Below are 23,125 nucleotides of genomic sequence, written 5' to 3'. Positions count from 1 at the left end.
GTAATACCCTGGTATTCCCACTGCAGGGTAGAGCCACGGTTAACGTTGTACTGGTGGTTCGCGCTTACAATCACCATGATTAGTATACCTGCACCATTACGCGTCGGAACGCTCAATGTACGGGGTCTAGGGGCTAGTCGCAAGCAATATCAAGTTAAACGCATAATGCAAGAAAGAGACCTAGATTTGCTTGCGGTCCAGGAGACGAAGGTTAGCAGAGCGGAGGCGACCGAAGGCTTGGTAGCAAAATTTTCTTTGAGGTACAATGTATGCGTGAGCCATGCGGTGGGAAAATCAGCCGGGTGTATGTTGTTTGTTAAAAAATCAATTGGCATTGTCGTTGAAACGGTTACAAGTTGCTTGCAAGGACGCTTTGTTTTGTGCGATCTTACGGGGAAACGAAATTTAGAATTATTTGTGTCTATGCACCTACAAAGCTGCATGAAAGATTTTTGTTCTTTCGCGAATTGAGTATGTATTTTGATTGTGAGAGGTGTTTGATTGTGTTGGGTGACTACAATTGTGTCCTTAATCAGGAAGACCGTTCAACCACTGCTTGTGTAAATGAAGAAAGTGCTGCGTATCTTAAAGAATGCGTGAGCAAATTCTCTTTAAATGATGTGGCACAGTTCGCAAGAGGTGGAAGTCGCCAGCATTTCACACACTTTCAAGGCACCAGCCATGCACGACTAGATCGAGTGTATGTGTGTTCGGAGATTGCGCCTTTGTGTCAGAACTACGATGTTGATGCTGTTTCTTTCAGTGATCATTGTTTAGTGACCTTCGAGATCGGCCAAAAGCAAAAAAGGAAGCTTGAATGGGAAAGATGGAAATTGAATGCCAAGCTTATCAAGGATGACGTGTTCATAGATGAAACAAAAAAAGAAATACATCATTTTTTTAATGACACACTACGCAGTGCCGCAGAGAAATGGGAGTTATTTAAACAAAGGGTAAAATTGAACGCAATAGAAAGAGGTGGGCATATGAAGTATCAGACTCAAAAACATGAACAGATGCTGCGGCAGGAGCTCGAAGACTTGGTGCGAATCGAAACAGCTAATCCGGGTTTGGTGACGCAAGAACTGCAAGTCATTAAAAGAAAACTAGAAAGCTTAGAGGAGGATAAATACAGAGGTGCAATTATACGAGCACGAGCCGAAAAATATCTCGCGGGGGAAGTACCTACAAAGCGAGCTTTGTCAGATGAAAAGGCGTACGCTCGAGGAAATGAAATATTGGAAATAGAATATAATGGTTGGATATTCAGAGAACAGAAAATTATCATGACGGCATTTGAAAGTTACTATAGAGATTTGTTTGCTTGTCGTGAGCCAAAGGCGCCGGGCTACGAGGATGACTTTCTGGCAGAAATGCCGACGCTAGGCAAAGAGGAAACGAATTTATTAGAAATGAATATTAGTATGGAAGAGATTGAGAGGGCTATTGAGGAACTGAGCTCGGGCAAATCTCCTGGTCCGGATGGCATTACCGCGGCATTTTACAAGGCTTTCAAGACGGACATGGCAACAGCATTGCATGAAGTATTTTCAGAGGCACTCGAGCGGGGGACTTTACCACCATCGTTCAATCGTGCGCACACAGTACTAATCCCAAAAGGCAAAGAAAAATATATGCTACGTAAAGTAACGGGATACAGGCCAATTACGTTGACTAATGTTGACTACAAGGTTTTCATGAAAGTGCTTGCAGCAAGGCTGCAGGGAGTTATACAGAAGTTAATTGGGCCGCATCAGACATGCGGCATCAGAGGTAGGAAAATATTTACAAATATTCATACAGCTAGAAGCATTTTAGAATATTGCGATAGCGCTCTCCTCAAGGTAGCGATGCTGCAAATAGATCTAGCTAAGGCTTTTGATATGGTACCACATAGTGTTCTCTTGTTATTAATTAATTATGTAGGGCTTGGTTCCGTCATGTGTAAAGGCATCAAAATGGCATATCAAAGCTCATGTACCAATTTAATTGTTAATGGTGAACTATCACAACGCATACAAGTACTCTCTTCCGTTCGACAGGGTTGTCCGTTAAGTCCTTTACTTTTTGCTTTATTTTTGGAGCCGCTTTGTAGAAAAATAGTTAATAGTACAGAAATCAGGGGGTTTAAGATACAGTCCTGTGAAGTACGTGTTCTAGCTTATGCCGATGACGTAGCCCTATTTGCTGCAGATAGGGAGAGTGTTAGCTCATTATTAAGAATTACTGAAAGGTTTTGCGAGAAGAGCGGCAGTGAAATCAATAAGCAAAAGAGTATTGGTCTCTGGCATGGCCATTGGAATGCCACGCCCGGTGTTTTTGAAAATATTCGGTGGCTCACGACACCTAGCACTTACCTGGGGGTACCTTTGGATGGGTATCGTGAGAACGAGTCACTTTGGCTCGAAAAAACGGATGAAATGCGTGCGATGGCCGAAGCATGGGGTGGACGTGAGTTGTCGATTTTTGCACGTGCCACTATTTGTAACGTTTTTCTCGTTGCGAAAATTATGTATCTTCTGCAGGCACTCTATTGTACACGTAAACATATTCAAAAATTTCACCGAATATTTGCCACGTTTATCTGGTGTTCTACGTGGGAGCGAACATCAAGGACGAATTTGTTTCGTCGAGTAAAGAAAGGTGGTCTGTCGGTGTGCCACTTGTCTCTTCAGCAAGTTGTATCACGTTTCATATTGATAAGGGACGAAAGAGACCCGTTTCTGTGTTGTTTTTTTCAAACCATGTTAACAGTTTCTATGCCTGATTTTTTTGTTTCTTCAGCCATTGGCCCTCACTACACAATTTCGAGGTTCTTGCGTGAAGTTGTAACGTCCTATCGTTTCCTTAGGGCGAGATTTTCCCTTGAGTACCTCTCCAATGTAAAAAGAAAGCGTCTTATGAAGGATCTCATTGAAAGTGTGTTCCCTGTTCCATTATATCGGTTAATTTTTCAACAAGGGCCTGGGCAAGACGTACTTAAAAGGGTTAAAAATATGTGTATACCGGCGAACGTTAAAACATTCTTTTTCAAGCTTCACACGGGAACCTTGCCTGTTAAAACGTGGCTAGAGGAAAGAGGGATTTATGTGCCATGGGGAAGCAGATGCTTTCTGTGCAACAAAGCTGAAACGATTGAACATGTTTTCATCGATTGTAATAATGCCATATTCTTTTGGGATATATTACAGAGAACGTTAAAGATAGACCTGCCCCTCAATCCACATGGCATTCGTTTTTTACCGCCTGAACGTGATTTTGAACAGATGGATGTCATCTTTTTACTTGGACTGCACGCAGTATGGCGTAGTCTGTTGGCATATAGACATTGCGATGTTAAAGGCCGAACTGTGTATGAATATTTTGTGGAAATGGTTGTGAAGGTACGTGACGTGTACAAGATGAATGACTGTGATGAAGCTGTGGTGTCAATGCTTGATACTTTGACACATATAAAACGAGTGTGATCTATGATCACAAACACTTTTGAGGCTTGTAGCCAAGCTGGAAATAAAGAAAAAAAAAACTCGTGGCTCAGTGGTAACGTCTCCGTCTCACACTCCGGAGACCCTGGTTCGATTCCCACCCAGCCCATCTTGGAAGTTGCTTTTTATTTATGAAGTGCCTGCCATGATTTATCGCTCACAGTCAACGCCGCGGACGCCGACACCGACGACACCGGCTTTTCTGCGACACGAGCTCCTTAACGCTATCGCGTTAAAATTTCAGAGTACCGCAAAGGTCGGGATTTGACTGGCAACACTGAGCGGCCACCGCCATATACCTTCCAAGCCGACCGCGTCGCGGGAAGGCCGCCGTGTTGGAAGAGCTTGATATTCGGTGACACATCGGGTTGAGTGTTCACTGAAGTACAAATACTTTGTGCCCGGAGATAATAGTTGCTAAGAGCGAAAAGAAAATGTTATTTTGTGCGAAGTAATGCAGCCGGTGGTTGTTTTGCACGCCGATCGTGTTTACTGCTGGAACTGTGCTACAATTGTGGGCAGCAGCTTAGCGCTGCTGTTGGGAGCTTATGCTCGCGTTTTTTCCCCTTCCGGGGAGCGAGCTACGAAGGAAACATTTCGTCACTTAGAGCCGCAATGAGGCAAGCTAGTGCTTTTGGGCATGAACATCGTGGACCTCCGCCGGCTTCTATTGAATGTTTCCAAGCAGGACGAAACTAACACCTGACAGTGTCACAGGAACGTACGTTCATTGTATAATTTCACAAGCTAAATCGGATACATTTAATTTAGTTTGTAATCGGATACCGCGCGTTCTCGACTCTGCCGGGCGACTTCGTCCGCCGTATTCGCACGACACACATGCGATTGCCGTGTGCACATCGGTGTTGGGCCGTGATCGTAAGACGATCTGTGCACAGCAGGTGTAAAAACCAACTTCGATGACCATTTTGCACACTAAACCTTGTGGAAGGCCAATATAAGCCATTTGCTTGATTACAGCTACGTATATGTACTTATGTACACTGATAATGAGCGAGAGTTTGCTACATTGCGATTTATGAACGCAGCTGTCTAGTGCGTTCCATGAGCAGCTATTCTTCTCAACTTATTTATGACTGTTTTCTTAGTATATTAGAGGCTGGATTGCGCAACATTTGGACGACCTTGGCATGTTTGGCACAACCTTGGCATGTTTTCTTAGACTGCCAAGATTTGCTGCCTGTGTAAAAAAGAGGCAGGAACGCCTGCTGGTGACGCAGCACTTTTTCTCTAAGTTATATGGGCGACGTATAAAATTCTTGTGCTTTTAGAGTGGTTTATGTAACATGCATAGTGACAGAGTGAAACTAAAGCTAATGGGTGTTCTGTTGTTTTGTATTTCTTGTTATGCATCAACACAACATTATTTGGGTATGCACCGTAGCATTTCAACATAAAACATAATATGTATGCCGACTTCAGTTCATTGCATGTGCTCGGCTTACACGCTCAAAATTTTAGCAAGTGTTGTGAATATCACCTGGCCGTTGGTTTTAACCTCAAAATGCGTATGTATAAATGAGAAAAGGATAAGTGGAATGCCCATCCACTCTAGGCTTCTCAAAGTCTTCAGCACAAAAGTGGTCCTGCAAATGTTTGTTGTATGGTTAGAAGTGTGATGCTGGCCACCCTAACGCTGGGCTGCCCAAGGAGGCTCCCAGGGCTTTTTTGAATGAAGCCCTGTTTCAGACATGTGAAACAAGAAAAACACGGAAGGTAGCTGTAATAATAAGTTGAAAGACCCAACTAAAGAGACGAAGAATACGTTATAAAGGTAAAACTTTACGTTTACGTTATAAAGGTAAACTTTAAGGTATAAAACTTTACGCAGCGAGACAATTAAAATAGCTCAATTGGGATGTAAACGCGCATGCGCCCGCAAACACGCAGCTTCAAGGATTGCTAACATTTAACCCATCTCCATTTTTCCACCAGAAAGCGGCCGTTATGTGGACGCACGACATTCACTGACGATGTTTTTATTGACTGCGATGGTCACGGTCTGCGAAAAACAAGTGTCATATGAGTCGAGTGACTCGAGGCGAGAGCGAGCTCACGTGCGCGGAGAAATCGTGCGAGTACCTGGGGCACATTCTTTGGGGGTGCGAGGGCTTGCCCCCTCCCAGGTCGCTCCTGCCAGCTCCCTCACAACAGACGTGGGAAGAGCTGCTCAGAACGCCGGAAGAAAAAGTACAAAAAGCCCTCGTTGCCTGGGCCGAAAGGGCCGCTCCTCGTGAGGGGCCATTCTAGGACTCGGGCCTGCCAGGTCATAACTGAGCAGAGTGTTAATAAAGTTGTTACCACCACCACCACCTGGGGCACGTGAGGAGGCGGAATTCTCGCGCGACAGGTGTGCCTTCGCGTGCCACGAGCACGGAATAACCGCGTGTGTTGAGCAACAAACGCGTACACGTGTACCCGCGTCAAGCGTGCAAGACGCGAACGATCCCCGCCATGAACTCCTATTTTCGTAGCCTCGCTAACACCGCGTGCACTTCGCTGAAATATCTTCTAAAGCAGTCCCGAAAACACAAGCAAGGTGTACTTATACCTCGCACATGCGGGTGTTTATTTTTTAGGCTTGAAGTTCTCCCGGCCGATTCTGATTAACCACGCAGAACAACGCTCTCGGTCATTTTTCCCGGCCGGAATCGAGAAAAAAGTATTTCCAGACTCGGCTCGGTTGCTACATCCCAAGGCGCAGCAGGCAGGCATGATTTCCTTGCAGTCAAACGCGAGCGCGACAATCGCAACACACAAAAAAACGCAGGGAACCTGCGCTGCCTGCGCTCCAACTCAGCCGGCCTTCCCGGCGCTTGGAAGATATATGGCACCCCAAAGTCGCGTGGTACGGTTGCGCCAATGAGCACGTCGACGGCACGGGGAAAACGAATGAGGTACTCTGAAATTTTTTCCAGTGACTCTAAGTGTAACGAGTGCGCTGTTGCGCCTGGTCACATCAGTACCCTGAGCACAAGTGTAGACTGCATTTAATAGTACATCTAAGGCGGCCAAAACTTGGCTATTATGCATGGCTCTCCAACAGACGACTAATGTGTGAGTAGGGGTTTTGCAAAACCCTTGTATGCAATATAATAAATTCGCAACATATCAATTGATGTATAAAATTTGTCTGTTCTGGATGCTGTAATGGGTGCAGTTTATCGAACTGCAATATCAGTTCTTGGTACAGAGCTACAAATTTGTAAACGTCTAGTTTAACGAACCATCTCGAATATAGGGCAGTGTAACCAGTGCGTTGTTGCACCTGATCATATCAGTAGCCTGAGCACAAGTGGTATCCTCCACGACGGCGCAGCGTCGACGAAGGTCCGCGCGGCATCCATGCACGCAATTCAGCTGAACCAAATCATCATCATCACCATCATCATCATCATGTTCTATTTGGCGGGCTGACATCCCACTCACACACTCTAAACACAACTTTGAAGCTTGCACACCACAATTCAAACTCAGCTTGTCTCGTGAACCGAATGTGCTGCGAGAAAGACACGCGGACCGAAAAACTTTGCCTTGCTTTTCAGAGACCTAGGACAGCAGTGAGAGATTAAGGAGCGCGGTTGCTATGTCAACGTTCATCTTTGTCGCACCACTCCCAGTGCTCCTTTGCGAAAAACACTACGTGAATCCCGCCACATACTCTTCAACTGATGCGGGCTGCCCGGAGCCTCTCCTACGTTTTCCTTCCTCCATGACTAGGAGGTAGCGTCACGCGATTGCACTAGGCTCGGCAAGCCAACGCCCTCTGTCGCCACTACCCCTCCTTCTCTCCGGGGCCTTGTGCGCCATAGTAGAACGAAACAAACTATGAGAGGCCCTCACGTTACGTTTCTGAAGCCGGAATTGCAGCCTTGCTGGTATACCATCTCCCTCTGCACCTCCAATGAGCTCGCCGGAGCAGATAGGCGCGAGCTTTGTGAACTCGAATTGATACGAGGCACCGGTAGTGTGCGCTGCTGACGCACGTCAGAACAAAGCGCACGAAACTTCTGTAACAGTTTTATTGAAGTACACACGCTTCTGCATTTTCCCGCGGTACGCAGTTTCTTTTTTTTTTTTTTTGTTTCATGACAGCTCGAAAACACGCCTGAGCAAAGTACAATGTAATGAATAGAAAGACGAACAAAGAGGAATTACAACGGTCTTAAAGTGCGTGCATATCAAAAGTAAGCCATAATCGCAATTACTCTACACAAAAATTGCCGCAGGAGTACGGTATGAAAATCGACGAGTTGTCATTCTGACGCTGGCGAGGCAGTTTTTCACCGACCTTTGGTGAGTTTGCCTTTTCATCTTCACTGCGGACGCACATCCTTTCCGTATATTTACAGAGCTTATCATTGTAATAATATGCAACGTTCAAAAAGTATCATGAAACAATCGCAACTTTCAGGTAGGTAATACAAAGCTGCTTGACTAAAAGAAAGAACGAAAAAAAAAACATTGTCTAGAGTCCCAGTTGATTTTCACACTGGGGATTTATGCAAATGGATTAAATATACAAATCTATCCCCATTTCAGTTAACTCCTGCTGCCACTTAAACCATATAGAACTGTAGAGATGAAACGCGACAGAAATTGCTCATCTGGCTGAAAATCCTTGCAGCAGTCGCCTGCCATACCAAACTTAACGCAGTGTCTCAATCGACATGCAGTTTCTCAGATCACTCTTTGTCAACGAAACCTGGTTGAACAACACGCTTTCGTCCGCTGCGTTCGAAAGAGGTAGCGCAATGAGGGACGAAGCAAGCTCAGACAGCGGGGGGAACAATAGATTTCCAGCATTGCTTTTTTGCGCTCCTGATGCTAGCCCACAACCTGGCGATGCTTGGTGATACTGGAGCAGAACATTTCGTTTTGGTTCCGAAATTCCAGACTACTGCGCTTCGCTGAGCGTGTACATTGCGCGTCACCCTTGCGTAGAGCGCGAGAGCGGCGGCCGCCGCGGCGCTCCGCAGCCAGCCAGTGACGTCGAACGGTAGTGGCTAGGCCCGAGATTAGATGCGTCGCCCGCTGCGTGCTCAGAGACCTGTTATTTCGAGCCCAGTAGCTACCTTTAGACGTCGCTGGCTGCCTCCGGAGTGCCCTAGCGGCCGCCGTTCCCACGCTCTACGCAAGGGCGATGCGCACACTATACATAAATACTCGAACTGCCGCGTTTCTAGTTTAAAGCGACTTGCGGATTGTTTCGTAATGTTACTGGGTAAATGCGTAACGGTGGTGATTTGCGGAAAAACCAAGCAATAGCTAGGCTTTCAGGAACGCTCGATATACATTGAAGGACCGCGGGTGAAAATGACGTGCCAGCACATACCTACGTACACTTGAGCTGTTGTGCAAGTTGGCTATGCAGCAGCCACGGGCCGAACATGTACTCGACAGCTGTCAGCCCCGCTGCTTATCTTACTCAATCAAGGGTGGACCGGTGGCAGATGGCGCCGAACCCAAAAGAAGAAGCGAGCTTAGCGCTGGAATGACGTATAAACATGGCAGCCATAAGTTAGAGCGATCCTCCCGGAGCCGACATTGCTTAAAGACGCAGCCTTCGAGATTGTGTACATATCTTTGTGGCAGCAACGGGCTTTGGGTTTTCATAAACCGGCGTTCCCGAGTTTTGTCAGTGCTGACTTGGGCACCGGGACTCCGAAGTCCTTAAGACAAAAATAGTCCAAATATAGCCATGTAGCCAACTCAGAATTTACAACGTTAACCCCCATAAAAAGCTACCCAGTTTAGCTATTTATAGCCCAATCAGGCAAGCCTGCACTCGAGGCGTTTTCCATCTGAGCTCGAGGTTCGCCCATTCCGGCAGGTGGCCTTACGTGTTTTCCGATGAGGTGGCTGCGGCCATGGCTAGCCATAGAATAATATAGTAAACGTAAAGAGTGGACCCACCTGCGGTCGCCTGCAGCCGACTCTAGAGTTACTGTACATGCTACAAAAGGTACGTTTGGTAGCATATACAGTAACTCTAACCGACTCTGGCTCTCAGCACACCTAGCGGAATCGGCGAAACGCACCAGCCTCCAAGATGGTCACCACATGGCGCCGAATCTCGAAGGCCATGATTTCAGTTTCGTTTCTTTTATTATTATTTTTATTGACCCATAACGTTGCATAAATCGAGTGATTTCGGGCAAGCGCTTCTGCCGCTGTTTATATGTTGCGACGACGAGCGCGCAAAGGTGTTTCACTTTATGTTAGTTTTATTTAAATCATATTTGCAGCTTCAAGCTGTAACTTAGCACAGCAATCATGCCAACCGTTGAAGAAGTAGAACTTCATCCTTTGTGATATTGTATTTCTAGTAGCTCACACCAAAAGGAGTACCGTAAATGAATGTGAGATGTTCCTTCAATATAAAGCAACTTACCGCACAGCCAAGGACAGGAAAATAGCAGACAACAATTTATTGCAGCAAGATTGTTAGAAAAGTGGCAGACATGAAAACCGGAAGAAACTGCAACATGCAAGTGATGGAGAATAGCCGAAAATTAATGGCGTGATTACAATAACCTCACACAAGAAAAACACATATAAGCGTGTTGCAACTATCCATACGACGAAAAAAAAATCTACACAAACACGCCAGCAATTAATTTTCTAAAAATGGGATTGTTTTAAAAGGAAAAAAATACGACACTTTTTCTTGTACTTTTGCGAAGGAGGGTGAATTGAGGTAGCAAAATCATGTGACTGGTTGCATGCCAAAATAAAATGGCTACAAAAATAATTATTGGGCACGCACCGATCTCCTCATCTCGAAAGTGTAAGCCCGTGCGTTCTTCATTAAACAGCTGCAAGATATTGGCATCTTAGTCAATTAAGCACTTTGACTGTGTTGGGTGTCTTCACCTGCTGTATTCAAAGCCTTGCGTTTGTGTGTTTCAAAGTGTGTTTCAGCTCTTCTGATACTTGGAAACTTGCCCTTGAATATGCATGATGCCCTTTGGCAGTAGAGTGTATTTTGAAGACACCGTGGAGATTTTGCAATACATAGAATGACAGGCAGGAGGTAAGACGATGAGCAAATCGTCAACAAGGTGAAAGCAGGAGCCAACGTTTCCACAAGGGGACTTGTCTTCTTTAAGACAACGTATGCTTTCCTCGCCACAGTATATATAGGTGGGGTTCTTCTAAAGGGGAGATGGTGTAAGGCCCGAGGGTGCGGCAACGAGGGAAGGTGTGTTAGCGTGTCGAATTGAGAGTAAATGAATGTTGTGCACAAGGCCAAGGCCAGGGCCACACCCTCCCCACCCCCGGTCTGTCAACGCACGTGTGCTGGCCGGCGTGTCAAGGGCGTCTGACACGCCGGCTGAAAAAAAAGGAAGAGGAAAGGAAAGAAAAAAAAAGGGGGGGGGATATGCTAAGAAATCAAAGTAAGTGTTGTTGCCTATAGCTTGAAATTTGCAGTAAGCAATACTGGAGGCTTAAAAGCTATTGAATGTAGACCCTACGCTCCTTCGTCTAAGCAATACAAAGCCTTCAAAGCTTTACAATGGAGATGCTGCGTTACGTTATGTAATGCATATATTTCTGATCTAAGGTCAATAAAGCACTGTTATAAGTGGTAATAAAAATCAAGAAACTTTCTACGGTAAGGACTCCACACACACTTGAAAAATGAAAACGCCTATCTTCAGCGCAATGCAAGGTAGCTCACAACGCTCGAGCGCACATAGCCTGCTACAGAGGCTGAGAGAGCGCGCATTATTGCCATGCTGCAAATATTGCACGTGTACCACTTTAGATATAGCTACATTTCTTTTGCAAAAGTGGAGCACCCTAATTTTTTTCAGAAGCCGCTGCGGGTAACATAAAGATCTCTGCACCGAACGGCATGTGTTCATAGACCGCATTCCTTAACGAACCATTTTCTTTTCTGACTTCGTCATTGCCTCTCAGCTCAGGCGCTGCCGCATCACTGTTATCGCCAGTATCTCCACTCATTGATGCGTATGATAAAATAAAAAGAATGCGAAATGAAATTCAGCGTTGCAAATGGGCAGCAGCTGTTCGTGGCTTCAAGGCCGCCGTCACTCGTTCATGCGGCTAACAGTGACATAACGAAACACAAAGAGAATAAGTCTTTAAGAACGGGCAAAAGAACTTTCTGTGGCCTTACTATGAAACGGCGACGAAGCATTAATGCTAGACGCTGGCAGAAGAACCCAGCAACGATGCTCGGGCGCATTTTACAGAACCGCGAGCCCATCGACGAGGCCTGACTAGGCTTCGCAAGTGTTGGGTCGGGCCGCCTGTCAAGCTGCCAGCCGCCGCCTCAGCCACATTTTTCTTGATGTGCTCTGTCACCTAGCGGTATCGGCGAAGCTCCACAGCTCGGCCGCGAAACGGCCCGAGTGTCCGCTCTTGCCATTTACTATGTTACTCTGTGGGCTAGCAGCTTGAAAGGTGGCACGACCAAGCATCCAGCTTGCGCGAAGCATAACTCAACACCGTCACCAGGTTCGCGACGTTATTACACTGTGAGATGCACGCTAGGGTGGTTTCTGGGCTCTTCTTCCGGCGTCTGACACTATCGCTTCGTCGCCGTTTCATGGTAAGGCCGCAGGAAATCTTTTTTTTTTGCAATTTAAAGACATATTCTCTTCGTATTTCGTTGTCACTGTTAGCCGCATGGTAGCTATGGTGCATGGTTAGCCGTATGGTGGCCTTTAAGTCATAAACTGCTGCCAATTTGTAACACTGAATTTCATTTTGAATTCTTTTTTTTTTATTTCGATAGCAACTATGGACACTCCAGACGCATTTCTTGCCCTCGCCGTCGCCGTGACGTTACGTATAAAGTCCAAGGGCGATCGCCGCGCGTCGTATGCTGTATGTGCGAGTGAAAAGCACGCGAGGGACGCCGACGATCGCGGCTCCGCCTGGCGCGCGTTGTGCTCCGGCCGCCACTGCGCCTTTCGCGACCGCACGCAAGAGGAACCGGCGACTGCTGCTTAGAGTTACTGTATATGCTACCGTACCTGCGGTAGCACATACAGTAACTCTACTGTTGCTCAACCTCGCCCGCTACACGTGGATGAAAGCGGGGAGGCAGCGGGGGAGGGAGGGGAGGCGGGTTCGACTCTGTCAAGTGCGAGCTTTTCACGTCGGCTCATAACTTTGCATGTGCTGTGTTCTCGTGGCTCTTGCGTTGAAGCAATAGACGGCGCGGCGGTCACTTTGCTCGCCGCTGCTGTCGCGCTTGTTCGCACCAGTGTTTTGGCAGGGAGTGTCCGCGCTCATCGAGTGGGACGTGTTCGTGTTCGAGCGTTGTGTGCGCTGGCACCATGCATGTTATTGCAGTTAGTAAGAGAATGTTTCCAAGTTTGTACGGCCAATAAAACTACTATCCTTACTTCATATAGCTGTCTACTAGTTTGCTACCACAATCAATGCTTCGCTTTCAAGGCCAGACTGCGACTTTTCTTTTATCATGCGCAGCAAGAAATGGGTGATGCCAGAGATAACAGAGACAAGGCAGCGTCCGAGTTGCGAGGCGCGTTCGAAACGATGACGGAGTTCGAAAAGAACGGAAAATGAATTAGTTCGTTAAGAAATACGGCCTCTGAACACATGCCGTTCCGTGCAGAGGCCTTTATCTTGATTGATTCAAGAAGGTTGCGCGAGTCGGTTTCTGAATAAGTACGGTGTGCCAGTTTTACAAAATAAAGATGGCTATTTCTAAAGGCATGCACGTGCAGTATTTGCAGTATGGCAGCAATGCGCGCCCTCTGCACCTCTCTGCAAAGCTGTTTATGCTCGAGCGTTGTTAGCTGTTTTCCATTGGGCTGAAGATACGTTCTCTCGTGTTTTAATTGTGAACGGAGTCATTACCATAGAAAGTTTCTTGTTTCTTAGCATTTATGTTTCCTTGAGAGCCATTCTTTTCGGCGACGTACGTTAATACCAGAAACAGTCACTGTGTTAATTAGGTCAGAAAAATGTGCGTTACACAAAGCAACATCTACATTCAGAAGTTTTCAAGGCCCCAGTATTGTTTAGCTCTGTCATTATTGTACAGCAGGAATCCCCACTATTTCTTCCTCAAGATACACTCTACAACCAAAAGAGATCGGGTATATTCGAGGGTACGCTTCCAAGTATCAGAAGACGATTGCAAGGCTTCGAAGACAACCGCTGAAGACCTCCAGCACAGTCAAAATGCTTAATTAGCTGAGATGCCATTAGCTTGCAGCTATTCAATGAGTGACTCATTGCATTACACATTAGAGACGTTGATGTTGGTGCATGCCCAATTGTTCGTGCAGCCATTTTATTTTAGCACGCAGGCATCCACATAATTTTGCTAATTTAATTCACCCCGCTTCGTAATGCGCCGAAAGCAGCGTCATATTTATTAATCCTGAAACAATCCCATTCCCAGTAAATTAACTGCAGCCTTGGTTTTCTAGTTTTTTTTTTCATTATCTGGATACTTGAAACACGTCTAATGTGTGTTCTAATGCTTGTGTAAAATTTACTGTCATCACACCATCCAGTTCCGATTATTCTCCATTACATGCATTCCGAAATTTTTTTTTTCAGTTTTCATCTATCTGCCACTTTTCTCACACATTTGTTGCAATAAATTTTTATCTGCTATTTTCGTGATCTTGACTGTCCAGCGAGCTGACTGATATTGAAGGAACACTGCATTTACAATATTTCTTTCGGTGTGAAAGTTTAGAATTACATTATCAGAAACGATAAAGTTCTGCTTCTCATTAACAGTTGGCATGACTGTTTTCCTCAGTGGCAGCTTGAAATGCAACGAATATGAATTTTAATAAAGCTAACATAAAGTAAAACAACAGGTTTGTGCGCTGGCCGTCGCAACGTATAAACAGCGGGGCAAGCGCCTGCATAAAATTACTCGATGCATGCAACGTTACTGACTATAAAAATTTAATTGTGGGGTTTTACGTGCCAGAACCACTTTCTGATTATGAGGCACGCCGTAGTGGAGGACTCCGGAAATTTTGATCACCTGGGGTTCTTTAACGTGCACCTACATCTAATTTCGCATTTCACCCCCATCGAAATGCGGTCGCCGTGGCCGGGATTCGATCCCGCGACCTCGTGCTCAGCAGCCCAGCACCATAGCCACTGAGAAACCACAGCGGGTCTTTACGGACCGCAGAAAAAAAAGGAAAAAGGAGAAAGAAAGGAAAACGAAAATAAGTCGTGGCCTCTGAGACTTTGCGACGCGTGGCAGCCATTTCAGAGGTGGGTGCGTTTCACTGAATTCGCCAGGCCTGCTGAGAACCAAAGTCGGCCGTAGGGGCCTACGGGGGTGTCTTATCGTTTAGCGTATTACTCAAGCCAATAGCGGCCAGCTTGTGCGCGCACATCGGCGACAAACTCTGCGACCCAGAACGGCCTAACGTTCAACCTTGGCTCTGACTAGACAAAGAAATGAGTCGCATTCAAAAATTAACTAGGAGCAGGTGCTACTCTTTCGAGTCTCGCAATTTATTTGGTAAGTGAGAGTCGGTGCAGTCGCCTGCAGCGCGCACCAGCTTCCTCCGGCCCGATCAAAAGACGTCTGCTTTGAAGGGCTCCAGCGTCTTCCCGTTGACCTTAACAGGAGCCTCCGCGATTACGTAACGGATCTTGAGCGGCGAGTGGCCTCCCTCTGAAGGTCTGGCGCCCAGAAAGTCGAGGAAGTGCTGAGGTGAGCATTTGCTGGAGCCGTACTTTCCGCACATGTAGTACAACAGTTTGATGCCGAAAATTCGGGTGCGGACGTCCTTGCAGGAAGCGTACACTACCTCGGCGAAATTTTTTTCCACGGCGTAGACAATTTCTGTGGCCGAAGGCTCGCGTTTCCCCTTGGCGCTGTTGCCGAAGACGGCGACGAAATTGGACTGCTTCGGCGAGCAGAACGCCTGGCAGACGAGGTTCTGCAAGTTGCGGAAGCACTTGCTGTCCCTGCCAAGGCCGAGTTTGACGAGTTTACCGAACTGAGATTTGAACGTTCCCGCCTGGTTAGCGTCGCAGCAGGCAGGCACCGGCTCGCCCGCGGAGCCGAGCAGCGCGGGACATGCCTTCTGGAGAAGTGTGCTTTCGATGTTGACTGGATCGCGCTCCACGGCGCATGGGAGTCGCCTCCCGGTATCCTTGTCCTTGCCGCAGTGGCCGTAGAGGATGCAGTGAGCCAAGGCTGACGAAATCAGCGTGGCGCTTACGCCGGCGATGAAAAGCCAACGGCTCGACATTAGGATGCGTGCTGGTCACGGAGTCCTCAAGCACGGACCAATCAAGCCCTTCGCGTACTTTTCTTGTACGGTTGACACTCCTCGAACTTTCTTTCGACGTGAGCACTTGACCTGTAGGTGATTAGATGGTCCAGTGTTGTGTGACCTACACATAGCACACAATCGTTAGGTCAAAAGTTGATTACATAGATGCGCGCTGCATTTCATCACATAATACTCTAGTGCTGGTTTGTATTTAAAACTGCGTCTATTTTAATGCGCTAAACAAAGTTCTGTCACACATTTTAGATACAGAGCCGTAGCAATGTTCTCGGGGTAAAAAAATTTTAAAAGTGACCTACATATATGTCTTTTAGGTCTCGCTAACGCAGGTATTTAAACAGATCAAAAAGGTATGCTTGGTATACAGGAACACTCTTATCAACGACATAATTAGCAAAATTAGAGTTTAGGTTCACCACGATACCCTTAAATATTTCATTAGGGTGTAATTTTTTCCCAGAAGAGAAGTTGTAATCAGTCTCGCATGCATTTCCATTCTTTGACGTTGTACACTGGTTATTCAGTTTAGGCTCACCACGATACCCTTAAATATTTCATTAGGGTGTAATTTTTTCACAGAAGAGAAGTTGTTATCAGTCTCGCATGCATTTCCATTCTTTGACGTTGTACACTGGTTATTCAGCACCAAAAATTTCTTTATTTTATTATTTTATTAGAAATATTTTTATACAATGCTGCAGGCAATGAGTACAAGCAGGAGAGTTCGTACAAAAATGCATTTCATTATAAAAGAGTAATAAATTATACAGTGGTACTTATTCGCAGTGAAAATCTTGGTAATGAATTCAACTTTGTAAAGGCTTGAGGCAAGAATAAATATTTAGACCTCATGCATTCAGCCTTGGCGACACGACAGAAAGAAGCACGCACCAACCTTTAAGCGAAAAAAATGTGGCACATACAACCCGATGACGATTAATAAATAACGAGGTATAGTCCTAAACGGCATACAGTTCTCCTACAGAGTATCTAACTGGATATATTTCATAACGTCATGTTCTTTGTACGAATGAGATGCTCTGCTAAAACGGTCGTTGCATATACAAAGCCGCAACTCATACATAATGATTTTGCACAATGTTCACTGAGCAAAGAAATACGTTTTAATTTTTACGGTGTATACGCCCCAACATCAAAATAAGGATACGACATAAACAAGATTACTTCCTCGAGAAAGATAACGACGCTGATTGCATGCACTTCGCGGCACTTAACAGTAAGAAGCCGGAGAGGGCCACATCTCACAACGTAAAGCTCACATAGCCACATATACAGTTATTCTATGCATATCCTTAGTGACAAAGAGGTACGCTCGTGAACGCGTCTGCATGGTTTTGCGTAATTTCACGGCTATAGCTGCGTATTTGCGAAATTTGTTCGCCGTTTGCGCATTCTGGTGAGTGATATATAGAATGATTGTCAAGTTAGCCATTGAGATAAACAACGTAGAACAGGCTTCTAGAAATAATTGGGCAAAACTATCACTATTGATAATGTATAAGCGAAAAAAAGATGCATAGAGCCTAGCTCCTTTAGGAGGGTTAACTTATACAACAGTGTCCTCAATACATCCTTAAATATTATAAGCGCACGCCATGGCTATCTTTGTCGTAATTACGCAAAGGAGTCTCCATGGCGTTTAGCGTTTATAGCTTAATTATGAATGTTGCAAATAATTACCGAATACTTGTTTTCTGCCTATTTTCATGCGTTTTTCCAGATTCGGAAGAGTTTTTCACGGTGTCTACGGGAATCTCAAGGATGTACACTCATTACATTTGGTGAAAATAAAGGATACTTGTAAGATATGTGTATGCGAAGTCGAAAATTTGCACGTAAAGCGTGATTTATGCTGTAAATCCCATAATTAAGCGCTAAAGCTCACTACAACTGTATTTTACGAACAATACAAAAGTTAGACTGCTGCCATCAGAAAACTACGGCTACCACACAGGTCAATTTTGTAAACATCGAGGCAAAAGCAGTATCAAGGTGAATGCCATATTAAATGCTTCTGCATGAATTGCAGCCTGTCTGAAAAAAAAAAGACCTTCAGCAAGTGTTCGATAGCCTGATATTGTCGTTACTCGTTATGATTACCACAAGACCAAAAGACCTCTTATAAACTTGAAGTTCACATTTGTTTATCGGGAAAAGTATGTTTTGTATCCTACATGCTGAAACCTGAACGTTTCCGCCTTAATTATAAGCTTTCCAAGTGATCTCGAACGTTCGTTTACTGCCTATTGTTGTGCATTTCAGGAGGGACGTGGTAGGTTTCCTCGACATCATTTGTGGACTAAGCAATACACCTGCACATATTTAGAAAAAAAACAAGGGGTACGACATGGGCGATTTGTAGGCAAAGTTTAAATATTGTGGGCGAATTAGGGCATCTTCAGTAAATTGCGTATGGAAGTATGCCGTATACTAATATACGCGTTTTTTACGAGTGGTACCGAATTTCTCTCTTTCCTACATCTACAGACACTAATATTATGGGTATCGTGGGAACGTAACTGCCAGTATGCTTGCACAATGAAATGTACTTCGCTTAATTATAGCCTTTAAAATAAAACTTAAAAACCCTTCGGCAAGTCCACGAAAGCATTTTACGGCTGTTATCTTATGCTTCCAAGTTTACCGCGAGAACATTAAGTCACTGGGAGTGTAAGTTATTGCTCAAGTGTGGCGAAACGCTCAGTTTTCTGGCTTAAATATCATATTTGCAAATTAATGTCCAGGCCTCGCTTTTCACCTAATTTTAAGCTTTACACGATACGGCCCTGGTGTCCTCGGTGAACTGAAGGAATCACCTTGTTTATATTTCATGGAAATACAGGGCAGCATATGATGGGTCGTCCTAAGTTCAGAGTCTTGGGGTTAAATCAGGGCTTTGCAGCAAATAACACACACAAGTTCACCAGAGTGATATAATTACATAAGGAAAAGCAAACGAGGTCAAATTCAGTCATCATTAGAGGGAAATTATGGCTGAAGGTGCTCTACGTGCGCAACGTCATAAAGTGCGCAGTTAAATTACAGGCAACTGAAATTCTAGGATTGGGAGATATGCAAAGGGAGAAGGCAGCCGGGGAGGATCAGGTAACAGCAGATTTGTTGAAGGATGGTGGGCAGATTGTTCTAGAGAAACTGGCCACCCTGTATACGCGATGCCTCATGACCTCGAGCGTACCAGAATCTTGGAAGAACGCTAACATAATCCTAATCCATAAGAAAGGGGACGCCAAAGACTTCAAAAATTATAGACCGATCAGCTTACTGTCAGTTGCCTACAAACTATTTACTAATGTAATCGCAAATAGAATCAGGAACACCTTAGACTTCTGTCAAGCAAAGGACCAGGCAGGATTCCGTAAAGGCTACTCAACAATAGACCATATTCACACTATCAATCAGGTGATAGAGAAATGTGCGGAATATAACCAGCCCTTATATATACCTTCCATTGATTACGAGAAAGCGTTTGATTCTGTGGAAACCTCAGCAGTCATGGAGACATTACGGAATCAGGGTGTAGACGAGCCGTATGTAAAAATACTCAAAGATATCTATAGCGGCTCCACAGCCACTGTAGTCCTCCATAAAGAAAGCAACAAAATCCCAATAAAGAAAGGCGTCAGGCAGGAAGATACGATCTCTCCAATGCTATTCACAGCGTGTTTACAGGAGGTATTCAGAGACCTGAATTGGGAAGAATCGGGGATAAAAGTTAATGGAGAATACCTTAGTAACTTGCGATTCGCTGATGATATCGCCTTGCTTAGTAACTCAGGGGACCAATTGCAATGCATGCTCATTGATTTGGAGAGTCAAAGCAGAAGAGTGGGTCTAAAAATTAATCTGCAGAAACTAAACAGTCTTGGAAGAGAACAGCAATTTACAATAGGCAGCGAGGCACTGGAAGTGGTAAGGGAATACATCTACTTAGGGCAGGTAGTGACGGCGGATCCGGATCATGAGACGGAAATAATCAGAATAAGAATGGGCTCGGGTGCGTTTGGCAGCATTCTCAGATCATGAACAGCAGGTTGCCATTATCCCTCAAGAGAAAAGTGTATAACAGCTGTGTCTTACCAGTACTCACCTACGGGGCAGAAACGTGGAGGCTTACGAAAAGGGTTCTACTCAAATTGAGGACGACGCAACGAGCTATGGAAAGAAGAATGATGGGTGTAATGTTAAGGGATAAGAAAAGAGCAGATTGGGTGAGGGAACAAACGCGAGTTAATGACATCTTAGATGAAATCAAGAAAAAGAAATGGGAGGAGGGGGCATGGGCAGGACATGTAATGAGGAGGGAAGATAACCGATGGTCATTAAGGGTTACGGACTGGATTCCAAGGGAAGGAAAGCGTAGCCGGGGCGGCAGAAAGTTAGGTGGGTGGATGAGATTAAGAAATTTGCAGGGACGACATGGCCACAATTAGTACATGACCGGGGTTGTTGGAGAAGTATGGGAGAGGCCTTTGCCCTGCAGTGGGCGTAGCCAGGCTGCTGCTGCTGCTGCTGCTGCTGCTGCTGCTGCTGCTGCTGCTGCTGATGATGATGATGAAATTCTAGGACTTTCAGACTGACTCCAACCAAATAAGCGAATTTTATTAGCCCGACGTTTCGGAGCCTATTCTGGGTATTCTTCGGGGGTGGCGGCGTGCAGCTTTTAAAAGGTCTTTTGTAAAAAGGAGGGTAGAGCACGGAAGGTGGGGAGACACTTCTCTGACGAGAAGGGGGGGTGAAGCAATAGGGTGAGATGGTGGCAGTGGTGCTGGTCGGCTGGGATGACCGGTGCTGGAGAAGATTGGCCCGCGAGAGTGCCGTATGACGGGAGGAGAAGGGGGGTGGGGGTGCACGGGCGAGCGCGGACGTTTTGGCGTCGGTGACCTCGAGCGGGGATCTGGGCGTCCTTTTCTTCTTTTCGTCATGTTGCCAAGGCATTGGATATACATTGAGGGTAGGTTGTCCTTCGCGCTGTTTATGTTACCCTCCTTATTGTGAATGTGCCATGACTCCAGTAGTAGTCTTTTTCGCGAGTTCGTCTCTGAAGGATTTGCGTTTCTTGGAAAGCAATTTCCTGGTCGGCGTCTTCAGAATGTTCGGCGACGGCGCTGCGTATACGGTTGTATGTTCTGACGTCGTTTTCGTGTTGTCTGATTCTTTCTTTTAGATTCCACCGTATACGCAGCGCCATCGCCGAACATTCTGAAGACGCCGACCACAAAATTGCTTTCCAAGAAACGCAAATCCTCCAAGCAGAGACGAACTCGCGGAAAGACTACTACTGGAGTCATGGCACATTCACAATAAGGAGGGTAACATAAACGGCGCGAAGGACAACCTACCCTCAATTTATATCCATGGCCTTGGCAACATGATGAAAAGAACAACAGGGCGCCCAGCCAGGTAGATACGCGCTCGAGGTCACCGAGGCCAAAACGTCTGCTCTCGCCCGTGCCACCCCCCCCCCCCCGTTCTCCTCCTGTCAACGGCACTCTTTAACCGTCAATGACACTTTTAACCATCCACTTTTGCAAGTGGAGAGTAGCAGGCAAGAGCAACCGTAGGTCAAGCATTCTTGCTTAAAAACGTATTTAAAGTTCAACCCCGCAAATTGCATCTTTAAAGTCAATAGCCCATGGACTGCGAACTATAGTGATCTCGCTGACGAGCCTCCACCTTTCTCCCTCTTAACCTCTCTCTCCTTTACTCCCATCTCCGCCACCCTGCTGGCGCTGAGCCGTGCTCCCGCATGGGTTGCAGAAGATAGTGCCAGTCTTTCCTCCTTTCCCCACAAGAACCACTTCTCTCGCTGGGTGCTTAACTAGGGCCGCCCTGGCATAAGATAACAACTAGCGTGCACATATCTGGCGCAACCGCATGGCATTTCTTGGCCAGACATCCTTCCTAGCTCTAAGAGAAACCAGTTATAATGAATCAGTGCAGTAACAAATGGTTTCAACAACATATCAGGCTGTGTTTCCGTGCTTCTTTGGCGCTCCAGCGTTCGCGTGCTGGAGCATTTGTTAACTGCTGAGTGGACAACGCGCGAGAACGCCTAAATTTGAAGCATTGCGAAAATTTCGCATAGCATCTAGATACTACGTAAGGATGCTTGCGCTTTGTTTTAATAAAAATAAACCTCTCAGCGCAAAGCATGGACCGCAGTCCCGTATTGATGCTCGAAAAGCTGGCATAAAGTGAGCAATTGTTTGCTGTTCAGACAGTTTAATCTTATAGGCATTCCTCCCAATCTGCCGGAACATTAATCGCATGTTTTCACCTGGTTACGCTGTCGAGGATGCATGCGTGGCACTTCCTTTGTCCTCGTTAAACACAGTGCTCGCCTTTATATTCAGCATAATTGGCTCCACTCACCTGAAGTGTACAAGCCATGGTTGACAGAGCTTGCAGGGCAAGCAAACTGAAATTACACCGTGAATTTGCCGCCCACGCGATAATATTATTGCGGTTTGTTTAAAAAAAAACCTATTGAAAAGTTCCGCTTAGTCACAGCGAGCTGGACACTTTGTCTTCGCGGCGAATATGTTATTTTTCTTAGCCCATTTTCACTTTGTCTTCCTGTGGCAGGTACGCAGCTGGTGCGTGGTACATGCAATGTTCCCAGTTGTAAACAGCTGTCTTTTCGACGGTGTTACAAAATCGCTTGCTCATTGTCATGACACCGAATGCACAGCTCGCAGTAGACACAGCTGTTGTACAATTGGTCTTCTCTCAAAGGCAGTGTCGCAACCAATCGTGTAGAATCCAGTAGTCTACAGGAAGCAGAAACTCTTTGCATATCTCTTTCTGCGTATGCCTTATATGAACATGTGTTTAGGCGTAGCTTAAGGGAGGTATGCTGATAACGCTCGATAAGAAGCTGGGACATTCAAGCCGGAAAGTTCTTAGATTTGCACTGCTGAGGCAATTATTCGCAATAGTAGCTTAAGACTTGATTGTGTTTTCAAGGTTCGTAGCAGTCTATGGCGCTTTCTGGTTCGAATTGTGTCACTGGAGCGGCATTTATTATTTCTTGCACCGGATTGATGAAAAAACCAGCAACAATAAAGGAAAAACTATGACCACAGTTTCTGCCAAGGTTTCAAAAATATTTCTCATGAACTGCAAACAAATCGAGACAATCGAGGCTGTGTAGAGTTCTTCGAACTTCTTAATTCACTATCACAGCGGTGTGAAGTTCGGTGACAAAATATTTGAAGACCATTTTTGTGCCACTCAAGGCCAAAGGTATGGCTTAGGCAGCACGCTCCAAAGATACCACCCAGAGTTCTA

The 23,125-nt window shown here is 45.7% G+C and overlaps 1 protein-coding gene across 1 annotated transcript; it reads right to left on the bottom strand.

Annotated features, from left to right (window-relative positions):
* Window positions 1–14,966: 14,966 nt before the first annotated feature.
* On the bottom strand, window positions 14,967–22,371 carry LOC142587532 (NPC intracellular cholesterol transporter 1-like). The gene is made up of 2 exons (XM_075698614.1): window positions 22,208–22,371; window positions 14,967–15,862 (listed from the first exon to the last, which is right to left on the bottom strand). The coding sequence occupies exon 2, from the start codon at window positions 15,749–15,751 to the stop codon at window positions 15,068–15,070; it is 684 nt and encodes a 227-aa protein (XP_075554729.1). The 5' UTR covers window positions 15,752–15,862; window positions 22,208–22,371; the 3' UTR covers window positions 14,967–15,067.
* Between the last annotated feature and the right edge of the window lie 754 nt (window positions 22,372–23,125).

This window comes from Dermacentor variabilis, chromosome 7 (genome assembly GCF_050947875.1).
Source record: "Dermacentor variabilis isolate Ectoservices chromosome 7, ASM5094787v1, whole genome shotgun sequence".
Classification (NCBI taxonomy): Eukaryota; Metazoa; Arthropoda; class Arachnida; order Ixodida; family Ixodidae; genus Dermacentor; species Dermacentor variabilis.
Note: the sequence above shows the minus strand (reverse complement) of the source record. Positions and strands in the feature narration are given on the sequence as shown.

Bases quoted from the DNA above. Each gene is read 5' to 3' on its own strand.
- LOC142587532 (XM_075698614.1), bottom strand. From the start codon at position 15,751: ATGTCGAGCCGTTGGCTTTTCATCGCCGGCGTAAGCGCCACGCTGATT.